The 16,508-nt window shown below is 41.2% G+C and overlaps 2 protein-coding genes across 4 annotated transcripts in view; one reads left to right on the top strand and one right to left on the bottom strand.

Moving 5' to 3' along the window:
• Positions 1–533, top strand: part of LOC139408889 (exosome RNA helicase MTR4-like) — a 48,752-nt gene extending 48,219 nt beyond the window's left edge. For both annotated transcript variants that reach the window (XM_071153318.1, XM_071153319.1), the window contains one exon: positions 312–533. In XM_071153318.1, coding sequence (XP_071009419.1) covers positions 312–364 — 53 coding nt within the window. In that variant the 3' untranslated portion in view covers positions 365–533. The remainder of the gene's footprint in view (positions 1–311) is intronic.
• LOC139408890 (phospholipid phosphatase 1-like) overlaps positions 399–16,508 on the bottom strand; it is a 37,683-nt gene continuing 21,573 nt past the window's right edge. Inside the window, exons 2-6 of one of the 2 annotated variants that reach the window (XM_071153322.1) lie at positions 10,622–10,773; positions 7,117–7,400; positions 3,413–3,470; positions 1,280–1,456; positions 399–1,013 (exon numbers count right to left, since the gene is read on the bottom strand). In XM_071153322.1, coding sequence (XP_071009423.1) covers positions 891–1,013; positions 1,280–1,456; positions 3,413–3,470; positions 7,117–7,400; positions 10,622–10,773 — 794 coding nt within the window. In that variant the 3' untranslated portion in view covers positions 399–890. The remainder of the gene's footprint in view (positions 1,014–1,279; positions 1,457–3,412; positions 3,471–7,116; positions 7,401–10,621; positions 10,774–16,508) is intronic. The other variant, XM_071153321.1, reaches the window with a different exon arrangement.

The following is a 16,508-nucleotide window of genomic DNA, read 5'->3' as shown; positions in this document are numbered from 1 at the left end:
CTGACTGCCCCATATCTTAACATATGTTTGCCAGAGTTCAAACGTGGTGTACTACTACCAGGGCTCAGAGAATCGGTTGTGCCTGTGTCCCAAAGTCAAGACATCTCCCCTAGTTAAAATACATTCTGTTACGAAGACACAGCTCACAAAACTCTAAACATCCTTAGCAGTCAATGGAGGCAAACAACATTGTCAGCTTAATACTTAAATTCCAACTAGTGCAGTTTTGACCCTAGATTGGAGATACTGTATGGTGTACATTGAACAATTTCAACGTCAATTATACTCATGTATTTCTTTTTTCATTATAGGTATTACGAAAATCAAGAGGGATATTGTGTTTGCTGCCAGTTTATATCTGTGATTTGATGTATTTTGTGACTTGAGTGACACCTGTGTTTGTTGGTTTGAGTGTCTGACATCATCCAGACAATGTTTTTTATTTGTGTTAATAAGCGCAACATTTGTACATTCTTCAACAATTTTAATAAAAGTCTGTATAGTGATTTCTTCTAGCATACAGCTGGATAAAACAATGTTTTTTTGTTGCTTCAGGTGAAGATATATTATATTGGTCTGGATAATACACAGGAAGCTGTAATAGTAGCAGTCCAGCCAAGGCAACATGGGTGGGACTCAACAGTCCAATAGGGAGCTCAGACAGCTTGGCTCCAGGTCATAGGTCAGGAAAGCACAAAGCAGGGTTACATTCACATGTCTGGTTCATTCCCAGATGGCACCCTATTCCCTACATAGTGCACTAGTTTTGACCAGGACCCAATGTAGGCAGTAGGGTATCATTTGAGACGCATAATTTCTTTCCACCCCAGTGGTCCGACCCTTGGTGGGGTATGATGTGCATGCAGTAAACGGTTCCTCTTCTCTATAGCTTAGTTGGGGCTGCTGTCGTAATGGTTTCCGTTAGTGGGTGTCTCTTGCAGGCTGGTGTGGGGAATCTCCACATCCTCCTGGGGCTCCACCCTCTTCTTGAAGAAGTCTGACACACAAAATACCTGCAAGGGAAAGACAAGTGTCAGTGGACAGCTTTGGAGGGAAATGGTTGACCTACCTCAGAGTTCATGATTTTATTGAAGAGAATGGCTACTTAGTAGGAAGTAAGGCTTTTAAAGTGGGACACGTATAGGTCAGGAGACACCTTTTGACTAAAATACGCCTCTAACCTCTGGTCTTGTGCTCTCTGCTACCCAATTTCTATTGTAACAAATGGACAAATAAAGCTGAATTGCCTTAACCAAATGGGGCAGTGTGATTAACTCACCACCAGTATGGCCACGAGTGCTCCCTGAATAAGGCCAGCCAGGACGTCGCTCCAGTGGTGTTTGTAGTCGGACACACGGGACAGGCCAGTGTAAACGGATGCAGCGATCAGGAAGAATTGGAGTGTTGGTCTCAGGAGTCTAGCCCACTCTGCCTGCAGTCTGGCCTGGATGTATAGCTGGGAAACAGGTGGAAATGAGTTGACTTGCCTACTTAAAAAAAATTAAAAGCCTTGTGTTTTTTTACTACTAACATGTTTGGTCAGTTAAAATGGATTTAATGCTAACTAATTTGACAAATTGCTTTGCTACCGCAATTGTAGGTTGAATCCAGTAGTTGACATGCCTCAATCCTCTTGGTTTTCTACTTGAGGTTCGTTTAAGTGCTGGCTACTGTTTGAAAGTGGTCTGATCCATCATTGATGTGCGTGAGCTAGTTTTGCCACTGTGTTCTGGTTGTGTATGTAAAAATCATTCTAATGTTGATGCTGGCAGCTGTGGGATCTTGCTCACACTAACCGCTCTACATGGCAGCGTCAACTATTGGATATAAACATACTGCACAGCTGAAACTTCCAAAGTAGTATTTAACCAACCAATCAGCCTTCGTCTACTGTTTTTACTAGGTCTAAAACTTAGTTTAAATGCCTTAATTCCATATACAGTTGAGTGAAATAGAAATGATCAAAACAAGTAATATAATAAACCTAATGTTCAATTTACAGCCATTTCCACCAAAGGTGACTGCTTGTAATACAGTTTCCAAATTAGTGTACATGGCCTTTCTGGACCATTTTGTTCAATGGGACAAAAATCAGCAGTTCTGAATGCGTTTGTACAATAATGGGTGTGTCTTCATGAATGGAAAACAAACTGACACTTCTTAAAATAGACTGGACTTGTCTCTCTCTGTTCTTGAACTTTAGAACTGCTGTTTGGTCTTAACTCATTTGCTGCAGCGATTGTCAGGACTTCGGCATACTGTAGGTAATGAAAGGGTGTATTGTGTTCAGCATTACTGTAACCCTGAGTCCTGCCTAAGATAAACCAAAGGGACCCTCGTGTTCTGTGAGTCAGAGACCCAGCTCACAAAAATACACTACTTTGTTGACCATCCATAGCAACTGATCAACACAGTGCACTGATATTTTGAGTACCAGTATTCGATGTACGCAATGGGCCTTTGTTTATCATCCCATGTCGTGAACTTGTGGTGAATTCAGTTCTCTATAAATCTGAACCATGTACTACTTTAAGTATATTGAACAAAAATATAAATGCAACATGTAGGTCCCATGTTTCATGAGCTAAAATGAAATGTTTCTTACCCACAAAGCTTATTTTGTGCATTTGTCCTTTGCCAATATAATTAATCCACCGGACAGGTGTGGCATATCAAGAAGCATGCTCATTACAAGGCCACTCAACTGTCCAGTTGTGTTACAATGCGATGTCTCAAGTTATGTGGGGGCATGCTGACTGCAGGAATGTCCACCAGAGTTGTTGCCAGATAAATTAACATAATTCTCTACCACAAGCTGCTTCCAACATTGTTTTAGAGAATTTGGCAGTACGTCCACCTGCGGCGTCGTCTGAGACCAGCCACCCGATGAAACTGAGTATTTCTGATTGGGTAGGCTTATGCCCAGTGATGTGAAATCCATGGATTAGGGCCTAATACATATTTCAACTGACTGATTTCCTTATGAACTGTAACTCATTAAAATTGTTGCATTTATATATATATATATCTCTGTTCAGTTGGTCTAATGTTAATCAGATTCATGGTATTTTTGCTGCATTTCAAGTATTAAATATGCATATAGAACACGTCCAATGACGTACTGTAAATTATTAAATTAATTGATACATTTGAGCTGGGACGATAAACCAAAAATAAGACACTGGACATTTTGCTGACATTCATTACAATAACCTATAGGGCCCTACAAGAGAAATGTCATGTTTGAAAAGCTATAATATTGGTGACTGTTGATGGCTGTAGTTAAGGGTAAACAACTGGTGCACATTGTTTTCAATTTATCGTTAAAATTCAGTATATGGATCTTTGTCCATATCACCCATCTCTATGATACATGAGTGCACACAGAGGAAACCCCATAGAGCATACTTACTGCCAGGAACAGCATGCAGTACATGGAGAAGGAGGAGTGGCCGGAGTAGAAGGACAGCCTGCAACATAAACACACACACATTCAGCCACTTCAAATCGGCTCCGTGTTGGTATTAAATCCCTATTCTGTTGAACAACAGAAGCACACACTGGCAAAACTGACACACCCTTTTCTGGGTAATAGAGTTGTGCTGGGGAGGGATGTCCGCTGACATCTTTTTTGGGGGGGCGGGGGGGGGGGGGGGGGGGGTGAGACAGCATCAGTTGCCCTGGGCAGGCGGTTAGAGGGCCGCTACCCTAGCCCACTTATCCAGCCACCTTTAGTGTCTTCCTGTTTGCTTAAGCAGCGCTGCCCAGCGGAGGCATCCGCCTGTCCAGCAAATGACTGATAAACAGTGGGGATAACTGCAGGCCCACAGACAACGCCCTGGAGCCTGGCACCAAAGTGGACACTAGTTAGTGTTGGGAGAAAGCCTGACCATACTGACCGAAAAAGTCCACAGTACTGTAACATAATCCACCAGCCTAATGTCATAATAGAGAGCTGTATACAGCTTCTCTAGTGGTAAAGGCTGAAAACAGAGGTTAAGACATCACACAGAGAGAGCCAAGAGAGCTCTAACGCAACTCCCTTAATTCAATTATCTTTATTAACCATGTGAGGACAGTACAGCAATGAGGGAAGACTGATATGTTCAACCCACAGGACCCAAAACCCCCCCTGTAAACCATTAAATAGCGGAATAACGTTGATTCACTGAGGTTTCCAAGTGTAAGGCACTTGGGACACACACAAGCCGAGGTTCTGACCGACAGCGGGCCTCATTTCCCTGAGAGAAAGGCTCACGTTGCAGAAAGAGGAACTGGGGAGTTGATCTGACCTGCTCTCATCACTCGATCCACCAGGCAGTTATTTGTTCTATTAATGACTACCATCCCAAAGAAAACACCCAGAACCGGGCCCTCGACCGGGGAAGGGCTGCCATGGGAGACCAGAGCAACACCCAGGTAAATATGACCTGGGGCCACACGAGACTGGGAGAGCCCACCCAGGGATCATGGTAGAGATTAGAGTCGTCTCTGTATGGGGTATACTCAGGTTTCTAGGGTAACACGGGAGAGGCTTACCACATGAGGTAATGATACACTTTAGCTGTGGTGTATAGTCTGTATAGAGACAGCCAGCGAACTAACTACCCACCACTGCCAATAACACTGGTATGACTGATGGGACAGACCGGCAGGCACTCGACAACTAGCTCTCCATTTACCTTTGTTGGTCTATAATTGACAAGTCCTAGATGTTGATTTCAAAATCTAAGTAAAGACAGACTTCCTCTCCTTTGTACATCTGTCTGTTTTCAAGTAGATGAAAAAGGAGGATGTTCTAATCTTGTCAGATTGAAATTTAGAGTGACTGTTTTACAGAATTTGGTTAGTGCCTATCTGTTATCTGATACTGGTAATTATAACCTTGGTCTCCGTGGTGATAACGAGTATTGCTTGGAGACCAGCTTTCAGTGAAAGCACAGAATCAGAATTCGTATGGAACTTCTAAACTCAGACCCACGTCCGGCTCTGGAGCAGGCTTGCAAAGCTGGGTCTATTGACCTGGAAAGACCCATTTACCCAAAGGCAAATCGAGGTAAAACCATGGTTCCTAGTCCATTGCAATTAGGGCTTAAAGCAACCCCAGGTGTCCCAGTACAATGTAGGAGCTAGAGACAGGCAATAGACCAACTTCTGTTTATTCCAGTTAGGCCTTGACTCCCACAGTTATTTGTGGAATTGCAAAACATTGTAAAGGTTAAAGTACAGAGAGAGCTCTAGCTGAAGTCATTTCCCCCTGATAAGCAGCCAGCCTAGTTGTCAGTGTCAGACACATCCCCTCAGTGAGTCTTTATAGACGATTTCCAGCTGAGCAGTTGTTCAACTGGGCACAGCCTGAATCCAAAATGGCTACCATTTTCCCTATATAGTGCCCTATTGCTATGGGCTCTGGTTAAAAGTAGTGCAGTAAATAGGGAGCCATTTGGGACACAGAAAACTTCAAAGTGTGGGCTTGCCTTACTCAACAGTGATCTAATCATTACTCAGCATATCAGAACAATAGAAATATAATACATTGGATTCTATTTCTAGGAACAGAACATAATCAGCAATAAATCATGTCAATGCGGAGCGATACGGAGCCCTCCGCAGTGTTACAACATTTGGGAGGCGCACAGCGATGCGGTACAGAGCTCGCGGAGGCTCCGCAATTGTGTCACATCCTCCGTACAGCATTGCTGATCAAGCATAAGTTGACGTTCACACCTCTGCAAACATCAAAGGAAGGGTTAAGGAATGATTTGGGACCAGCTGGGATGCTTGTTACAAATCTTCTGACTCAATTATATCATACTTCCACTGAAATAGAATATCTCCTGCTTTATTGCTGATTATGTTCTGTTCCTAGAAATAGAGTCCAATATATTATATTTCTATGGTTCTGATATGCTGAGTGCTGACCATGAAATCATTGTTGAATAAGCAAGTCCACACTTTGAAGTTTCTCTTGTTTTCCAAATGGCTCCCTATTTACTGCACTACTTTTGACCAGAGCCCATAGCAAAAGTACTGGGACACCTGCGGTACATCCTGTATAAACACTAAACTTCCTTGACAAAAGGCTATCCAACAAGTTCACAAATAAAACATTTTATGATACCTCGTGTAGGGATTTCAATGACACAAAAATGAGTTTGAACTCCTGGAAAGAGATTTGGGAGGTAGATGCGATAAAGAGGTTAATGGCCGTGGAGGACAGAAGGAAGCTGGCGCACTTTCAACAAATCTGATCTAACGAAATGTTGTTATTTTTGGTCAAATCTGTCATGGTTGATGTATTGTAACAGGCCCACAATGTGGTTACTAAAATTCGATTTGGATATATTTTGCTGCGTAACATTTAGAAGTTGTCCCTTTTCAGGTTTCGAAAAAGTGACTGCTAAAAGCTAATTCCCATTCGTACAAGCTGGTAGGATAGCTAGCATACAGAAATCGATGGATGTATTCAAAGTAGTTTTTAACTATAAAGCAGTTGATTGATGATGACATGAACATGTATTGGGGCTGGCATCCATTCAAGTATTATACTCAGATTTGTACCTCAACATAGTGTGTGTAATACACATATAAACAATAGCCTAAATGTAGGCACATTTTGGGATGGAGATGCAGGTGGGAAAACTGCGCAGTCTTTTTACTTCATGCTAATTTGGCTGATCTATGTCAAGCACCGGGAAACATAATCCCAACATCTCAGAAGAGGTAAGGTATTGTCTTTTCACTTACCCAGTTGCTTGTAATTAGTTGGATGGCTATAGAGATTAGCCCTGAATCACTACGAGTGGTGCGGCACAGACCAATTTATTGGATGCCCATGACAGCTACCCGAAGTGCAAGAAGTATGAATGCTCCGACTTCTGTGGAGGCTGCATTCACAGAAAATGCTGTACAGCCACTGCATATGTCGGATTGACCATGTAAAGCCTTTTAGGCATAAAAATGGAAGCTCCACCACTTTACTGCCTATACCTTTCCAGACTCAGATATGCCTAATACCCACCCGATCTGTAAACACTGAAGGGCTAGGATGGCTAAGGGGAAGTGGTAGGGAGAAAAATTCAGCCCAGCTGTCAGTTTCCTCTCAACAACACCCACCTGGCCTCGTTGACCATGTGCGTAACCCCGGTGCAGGTGAAGTCCTCAATGTAGGCGCCTGCCGTGCAGTTGATCAGCTTCCAGTCGGGCTTGCACACGTTCAGGAAGTGAGGTCGCAGCCGACCAATCGAATACTTGGCGATGTCAGTGAGCGATTGGCTCATGGCAGCCCCGAACACGAAGGTGCCGATGGCTTTGTAAACACTGGCCACATACATGTTGCTGAAAGAGGACTTTGATTTGATGCGCTTTAGATAGACTGAAAGGCACTCTCCAAAGACCATCTGTGAGGAAGGGAGGAGAGGAAGTAGAGGTTAGATCACTTACTCATCCCTCACAGCTTCGATTTACAAGTATTTGCACATTAGTATTGTAATTCAAGTCAAGTCACAAATTACAGGTATTTTTTTTTTAGAAGAATGTCCATCTGAGTGAATATATTATAAAGGCCTAACAAGGATGTCCACGGAGAAACATGTCTAAAGTGAAATGAGTAAAGGCCTTTTTAAAAAGGGGGAAATTATCCCAATGGAGATTGAGACCATTGTTGAGTGCAACAAACGTGTCATTTAAACATTGTGGGCGGTTGGTGAAGTGGGTCTTTTTAAATGTCAAATAAATAGTGTGACAACTTTCTGACTCACACCTCTCTACCACACCGTGGTGACAATGGGCCTGAAAGCATAAGCAGTTACCTGGGTGCGTATTTGCGTTCCCCTATCTGCAAATAGGCCTACAACATTAACATGTGCTTACTACTGTACTCTACTCTCAAGGAGGTGGGCGTTGACCTGATAACGGTTGACTGTTCCAACCTTTTAAACCTCAAGGGTAATTACCACCATGACACAGATACCATCAAGTCATAACCTGAAAGCCTTTGTGTGTGAAGGAATGGTGGAGGAACTGTCTTGAGGATAGAGGGAGTCACCAACTTTCATTCATGACCTGTAAATGAGTTACAGCCTGTGTGAGGGTTTCTACTTGCTGAGTACAATTACACTGGCTGACTGGAAATGTATGCGGACCGTGGGATGTGAACCTTTTTGTCTATTCCCGTCAATTATAATGCAGCATGTGTCTGTTGCATGTCAATTTAATGGAACTAAAAAAGGCTTTTTGATTTTGAACGCTGCAAAAGAAGGACTTGATAAGTAAGATTTGATAACAGCCACAACAAGGCTCCTAGAGTGCCTCATTTTACCGGTATCTATCTGGCTCATATTCACAAAGTCTCAGAGTTAGGACTGATGATAGGATCAGTTGTCTTTTAGACAGGGGTTCCCAAATCTTTTCACTCGGGGGGGGCCTCCCTTCCAACATCGGCGAACATCCAGCGCGTCATCTATTTCTACGGGCCCAAATATTGTTCATGACAGAAACTTCACACCCCTCTTGTTGGTGGAGAGAATTTTGCAGGTTTAAAGCTCATTTCCTGCAATTCTACACATTTTGTCATGGGGTGCAAAGAAAATGTTGCAGTTTTAAAGCAAATGTTCTTGCAATTCTATACATTTTGCTATGTCTAATGTTTATTCATGTGACACTTGAGTGACAAAAAAAACTACAACAATATCTATTGGCTAAACCACCCCCAGAAAAAACAGTTGACTCTAAGGTATGCAATGACTAACACTAGCCAATTTCTAAATTGCACCTTGTGCATTTATAAGATTCCATAACACATATGTAGTAAGAAAAAAATTATTAAATCAAAATATATGTTTTAGATTTTAACACAGCTTTGCACACTCTTGGCATTCTCTCAACCAGCTTCATGAGGAATGCTTTTCCAACAGTCTTGAAGGAGTTCCCACATAATATACTGAGCACTTGTTGGCTGCTTTTCCTTCACTCTGCGGTCCAACTCATCCCAAACCATCTCAATTGGGTTGAGGTCGGGGGATTGTGGAGGCCAGGTCATCTGATGCAGCACTCCATCACTCTCCTTCTTGGTCAAATAGCCCTTACACAGCCTGGAGGTGTGTTTTGGGTTATTGTCCTGTTGAAAAACTAATTATTGTCCCACTAAGCACAAACCAGATGGGATGGCGTATCGCTGCAGAACGCTGGTCAAGTGCTCCTTGAATTCAAAATAAATCACTGACAGTGTCACCAGCAAAGCCACAAAAGGGCTTTAATACAGACAGAAATACTCCGTTCCCCCCTCTGAAGATCCCGCATGTGAAGAAGCTGGATGTGGAGGTCATCCCTGCCGGATGTGCGCCACCCATGCCGACCCTTCGGGCCCTCCCCCCAGTTTGGGAACCACTGTTTTAGACCATGATGACAGGGGACCTGATCCTAGATCAGCATTCCTACTCTGAGATGCTTTGTGAATACGGGCCTCTGTGCTTTGAGTTTAACTATCTAGAAACTCTCCAGGAAACGTACTAACTAGACCAGGGGCGTGAATCCGTATGTGCCATCGCGCGCTTGTTGATTTTGTACGTTCACACCAAACGCGATCAGGACAAGCAGGTTGAAATATAAAAACAAAAACTCTGAACCAACTAAATTATTTTGGGGACAGGTCGAAAAACAAACATTCATGGACATTTAGCTAGCTAGTTTGCTGTTGCTACCTAATTTGTCCTGGGATATAAAAATTTGGTTGTTATTTTACCTGAAATGCACAAGGTCCTTTTTTTCCTGGATCTTTGAAGAATATTTTTACTCCCAACAATTAATCCACAGATAAAAAGGGGAAACCTGTTTAGTTTCAAATTATTTATCTTCTAGTCTTCTTCTGTTAACTTTATATGGCAGTTGGCAACCAACTTTGACTGGAGTGTGGACCTCAGTTCATCTTTCAATCACCCACGTGGGTATACGCTCCTAAAAACCAATGAGGAGACGGGAGAGGCGGGACTTATAAAACCAAGTAATTTTTTTTGCGCCTGGCTACGCATACGCTCGCGAGCAGTTTTGGATGAAATGATTGAATAACATGTGTAAATGTATTTAGAAAAGCTCGCACGGGCGGTGTGCTCAGCATGTTAGACAGTCAGAATACTGGCCCAGAGTCAAGCGATATCTCGGAAAGGCAGAGGGAGGGACAGTTTGGCCATTCCTATTGTATCGTTCAGATAGAGACCGAGTAGACTTATGGAGAGGTCTTTGCTACTGGGACTTTCACGGTCAACTGCCATGGTCTGATACGTTTGTGATCTAGGAGTACATAGAGAAGCAACTAGCAAGAGTTGGGGATTTGTTTGATTTTTCAGTTCTCAAGTGATACTTTGAGCATCTCTAAAATATGCAGTTCAATTTACAAATCAGAATTTTTTTTTTGCTTGCTTTTGCAAGGAGCATGATGCTCCATTCATTTACTTTCACACAGACAGTGTGAGAATGTGATTAATGAAGCCAAGTAGTTAAACTAAATACACATACATCATTGCTACAATGATGTATGTATAGCATAAACTAATGACAAGCGCTAAGACTGGAAAAGGAAGAGAAAGATAAGTTATCTAGTGAAGATAAAAACAGGTGCACTTACAGTGAGTACTGTGATGGGTATCATAACTCCACCTAACAACTGATAGGATATGGTGTCTTCTTTTAGAGGGTACTTGATTGAATCATCGTTACAGAAAAATCCACGTTTGAAGGGATTGTGTAGCGGTGTGAGTATTGCGAATGGCAGTCCAGCTAGCAAAAAGCAAAGAGAGAAAACAGAACAAGAGAAATCGGTTAGGGGAGTAGGCTCTAAACACCCTCCTTAACCCGCACCCATATAAAGACAATGCACACCTGTCTAAAGGCGTCCGCATGCTTCCCAGCCCGAAACAGTTCCGTAGAGTTCGTGCATATAATGGCGACATTGTGTGACGTTTTTGTTCGTTTTGGACTTCAGTGAGGTTTTTTTTTGTTTGTTTTTTTGGAGCCAAAGTATACACACCTTCATCAGTGACTGGTCAACAGTAGGGATTCTTCAAGAAAGTCTGTCATTCAACGAGGCATGACTCGGTTTTATGCACATTCTTTTAAATGAAGAATACTGCACCAAACATCTTGGTTAGATGGGTTCAGTTGGTAGAGCATGGCGATTGCATGGGGAATCAGTATGGGAAAACGTATGCACTCACTACTGTAAGTTGCACTGGATATGATCGTCTGCTAAATTACATAAATATTTACATCTATATATTACATATATCTCTTTGGCATAACTGTCAATTAATGACAGATTTCTTGAGCTCGATTCATTCGGAGTATGCGAGCGCACTCGTTCGGTTCGGCTAGGCTCCAGCCAAGCTGAAGCATGCTGACGCCTTAAGACTGACAGGAAGAGGACATTCAGAGAGGAAGGTCAAGACATATCTAAGTAGATATTTAAACATCGCAGGCTGTCAGGAACATAAAGGAATGAAAAGTTTAAAACATTGTGGTGAGAGAGTTGTCATGGCAACAGCCCCTACTCACTCCCGTGGTGAAGAGATGGTGTTAATGGAAGAACAAACCATGCCCAAATTATTCCTCTGCACTGATTCACAGCCGTTTTGTTCTTGAGTGCAGTGGACCGGACATGCAATATGACAAGTCGTTGTCCATTCCACAACATCTCTCAATAGTGCTCGTTCTCTCTTCATCTCCCTCTCTGGGTTCATTTAAGGTCACAGCAGGTCATCCTTTTGGAAGTGGGCGATTCCATGCCAACGGGAGCGATTTTTATTCTCAGATTGCATCTCAGATTGTTCTGGCAATTCTCACATAGAAACTTTATTAGGAGGAAGGATGTTTGACCTGCCTTTCTACATTTATCACAAACCAGTTTTTTTGAAAATCATCAGTTTGAGGCCTTTTTAGACCTAAACATGCCTCCTATAAAAATAACTTAGGATCCGTGAATCATACAAGATTCAGAAAATATATTGGTGTCATTATACTCCTTATAGTGTGCCCTATGGAGTATTTCTAGGTTCTGAAATACACATATTTCAACATGAAAATAATATTCATATGAATATCTCAAAATTACCCTTTTTGGTTTTGTTCATTTAAAGATATCTCGTTTGGAACAATATACTCTACAAGAACATAACATTTCCAGAGGGGGCTCTCTGCTAATTCTGAAGTTCTGATACATTTTAGGAGCACCACCATCACCATGAATGTTAAATGGGTTTAAACGGGATCTCCCTCTGCTTGTGATTTTCTGAATGTGCAATCCTAAAGGAGGGCTGTGATTGGTTAATGACCCATAACTTCAATTTCTATGTATAAAATGAGTCATATCGTTAAAAATACCAGAGAGCCCACTCTGGAAATTTGATGCATTTGAAGAGTATATCGTTTCAAACAATATGTCTAAACATAAGCAAAATCGAAAATAGTATTTTTGAGATATTCATATTATTGTTTTAATGTTGAATAAATGTAATGTTAGAATTGGCATTCCAGAATCAAGACATACTCCATAAGTTGACGCACACGATAAGGTGTATAATGACACCAAGATGTTGTCTGTCTCATGTAGGGTTCACATATCATAGTGTCTTACAGGAGGCATGTATATATATATATATATATATATTTTTAAAGGCCAATTATGGGCCACTTTCATCATGATTTCCCCCACTTTCATCACGATTTTCTCAAAACATGTGATATAAATGTTTAAAAAGCATGTCAAACATCATTCCTCCCAATGAAGTTCCTACGTGAGAATTGCGAGAACAATCTGAGATACAGAAATATTTTCCACTCCACTGGCGATGAATCGCCCAAGAAGATTCACCTGGATGCAATGTTAGTTACATAAGAAACTTCACAATAGAGTTTCACACTACATACAGTAGGGAAACTGTATTAGCTTCAAACGTGCTGTGAAATAAGTTTTTGTTAAACCTTATATATATATATATATATATATATATATACACATACACACACACACAGGTAAGTCAATTAAGAACATGTTTTCGTAGTTAGTAACAAACACGAAAGTGTAAAATCCCACACTGCTAGCTCTACAACACACGTTGACCCAAAGAAAGTAGGAACTGGACGTGTCGAAAGCCCCCCAAAATAGTTGACGTTAATTCACATTAGTATGCAAATACTCTCCACGACTGATCTAAGAGGTTGTATTTCTGGATGTTATATCATAGTCCGATCATGCTGCTGTCATCACAAAGGACCCCAGAACAGTCTGGCTGTCAAGGACTGAGAGGAGAAACTGGTCCAACACAGAGTCAAGTGACAGATTCACTCTCGCTTTACAGACCCACTGTTCGTTAGAGCGAAAGCTGCATTGTGAAGCACCACAGTTTGAAAAATGTTGCCACGCAACAGGTTGATGTGTACATATAAATAAATCAGTGTAAACCATAAATAGTCTTGTCCAGGGGACTGGAGTGGAGATAGTAAACAGAAGCAGTGAGACTTATGTATGGGACTCCAGTAGATTATGACAGATTAAGTATAGGTAATGGCAAAAAAAAAAGTCTAGAGTCTGTGTACACGTTTTACTATACCTGTGAGTACCAGTAGTTCTCACACGCATAGAAAACCAACAAAAATTCAGAGAAGTGAGGGCATTTTGCCGGTCCTAAATTGTAAAAAAAATTAAATTAAATTAAAATAAAAAGCTATTAAATAGCCTTTTAGGAGTTAGGGTAATGGAAAATAGGATTTTGAATGGGAATCAATTGTTGGTCCTCAAAAAGTCCTCACAAGTATAGTGAGACATAGTTGTGTGTGTGTGTGTGTGTGTGTGTGTATCAACATACTCAAATCAGAGTGTTCCAGGAAAGTATTCCAGTTATTTTTGGACAGAGAAAGTAGACAGTGTTTGTTCCAAAGCCTATCAACAGGATCCTCAAGTTTTAATAACATCTCTACATCCAAAGCTCAATAACAAGCATGTTGAAATTCTTCTAAATCTAATTTCTGTGTTGGCAGATAAACCTTAGGATCAGTTATGTTTGCTATTGCCAAAGTTGGAAAAAGTGGTTAAGGGTAATTACACAATAACGTAATTACGCTGAGACTGATTTTTCACTTAAAATGTATGCCAAATTTTTTTTTTTTTTAATGATTTCAACATTTAACAAAACCATTAAAAAAAACTATGCACAAAGACTACTGTTAACAATTGACACTCAACATTTTACAAAAACACATTTACTGGAAGAACTGTGCAGATGCAACGTTTTGTAATAGAATTTAGGTAAAATCTCCCATGTTTCCAAAAACACTTAAATTCTGTATCTACTCCAAATTAAGATTTAACGATGTCTACAGAACGAATAGGTTTTCACTGATGACCTGACACATTGACTTTGAAAAAAAAAATCTCTTTTGGTTATTGAACTACAGTAAGTGAACTGGATTTATACCCGGTAACGGAATATCATCATGGGTCCCTAATCTGTAGAAATGTATAATTGGGGATATGGTGATGTATCCTAAATAGGTACACAAAAAGGTAGAAATATGCAATATCCTCCTTTGCATATTTGGGTATTGTTCTACACACGGGCTATTATTTAATGAGCTCTGCCCCAAACAAGACCAAATTTGAACCAATTATAGATGTATTTTGTTTCTCAAGTAGGGGACATCAAAGTACAGCACAGAACAGTAGAGTATAGTACGAGTACAGTACAGTAGACTAAATTACAGTATAGTTCAGTACTGTACAGTAGAGTTCAGTACTCAACTCTAGTGTGCTCTACTGTAACAAACTCTACTGTACTTTTCTTTACTGTACTGAACTATACTTTACTGTGCTGCCCAAACTTGTAAATCCAACTGTGGTTTGTGACTACTATGATTTGTCATTGTAGCCATATCAAATTGCAGACATTTCATGTTACGGATTCCTCGGAAATTCCATTACCGATTTGGTAAAGGTTTTTAATCACTTAATAATTTATAAAAACACTGAACTAGTTGATAGTAGGGATGCACGATATATCGGTGAGCATATCGGAATCGGCTGATATTAGCTAAAAATGCAAACATCGGCCCGATGTCTGGTTTAATGGCAATGTGCAAAACCGATGTCAAAGCTGACGTGAATACCTATATAATTAGGTACATGACGTAATGACGCCACGTAAAATGTAGCGCTACACATGAAACACAGCATTCCTAACCTAGCCCACAACGTCTGCTGTGTGGCTTCGAGCAGTCAACAAGTCGAGCAGTCATTTGAAAGAGTAAGAACATTTCAGCAAGACAATTCAAAGGAGAAATCCATTAACGCCAAGATAATGGAATTCATTGCCCATGACAATCAACCGTTCTGTCGTGGGTGATGTTGGCTTCCGCCGACTAGTCGAGCACCGGTACACGCTACCAAGTGCGCTATTTTTAAGATGTTGCCCTACCGGAGTTACACAGTAATATCGTCACTGCTATTAACTTCACGGCTGACATTTGGACCAGCGATATCATGCGGAGTCTGACAGCACAGTGGGTCTTCGAGGATTTCGTACTGAGGAAAGTTGTTTTGATGTTCATGAATGTGCTGGTTGTCATACCGCTGCTGGCATTTGAGAACATGTGTGAAACATGGAAACATGAACACACTAGCAAGCTCAATTCAAACAACTGACTCAAGAAAAAAGCTCATCAACTGTGCCTGCAGCAGACGTGATACCCTCTGTCATGGAATTGAAACGCCTGCTCAACAAAACTGCCGACACAAACGAGTCGGTGGCATTACTTTACTGTGTCGACACAGTGCTCGATGCTAGATACAAGGAACCACTACTTCGATGCAGTCAAGAAACAGGGTTTACTTGAAATGTTACATACACAGCTGGACAAGGTGGTGACAGTGCGCACCGAGGAAGAGAGGCCACGGACAGACAGAGCTGAAACTTCCCTGCTTGACATGTATGATGAAATCCTGGTTGAGAATGAAACGACTGAACAAATAAACATAGAAACAGCACAGCAAGTAAGTGAAAGAAATAGGTTTTGATTATGTTTTACTGGTAATGGGGACAAGCGTAAATTGTGCGCCGCCCTATGGGACTCCCAATCATGACTGGATGTGATACAGCCTGGATTCGAACCAGGGACTGTAGGGACACCCTCTTGCACTGAGATGCAGTGCCTTAGACCGCTGCATCCATGTGTGTGTTAACTATTTAACTGTATTAGATTGCTTAAAAAGGCTGCAAAATATGTGATTTATCGGTATCATTTTTTGGGGGGTAAGGAAAATATTGGCTATCGGTAAAAAATGTAATATCGGTGCATCACTAGTTGATAGGTCTACCTTTACTCGTTACTTCTGTGAACTTTCCCTCCTAATGAGGGAGAGATATTAGAAAATATCTTAAATATATGTTGTTTTTTTGATAACAGAATTTCAAGGCACATAAGGCAATGTTTCATAAACTCAAAAAAGGCAGAAAAATATGTCC

The sequence above is a fragment of the Oncorhynchus clarkii genome, chromosome 5, assembly GCF_045791955.1.
Source record: "Oncorhynchus clarkii lewisi isolate Uvic-CL-2024 chromosome 5, UVic_Ocla_1.0, whole genome shotgun sequence".
Lineage (NCBI taxonomy): Eukaryota > Metazoa > Chordata > Actinopteri > Salmoniformes > Salmonidae > Oncorhynchus > Oncorhynchus clarkii.
This window is presented reverse-complemented; position numbering and strand designations above follow the sequence as displayed.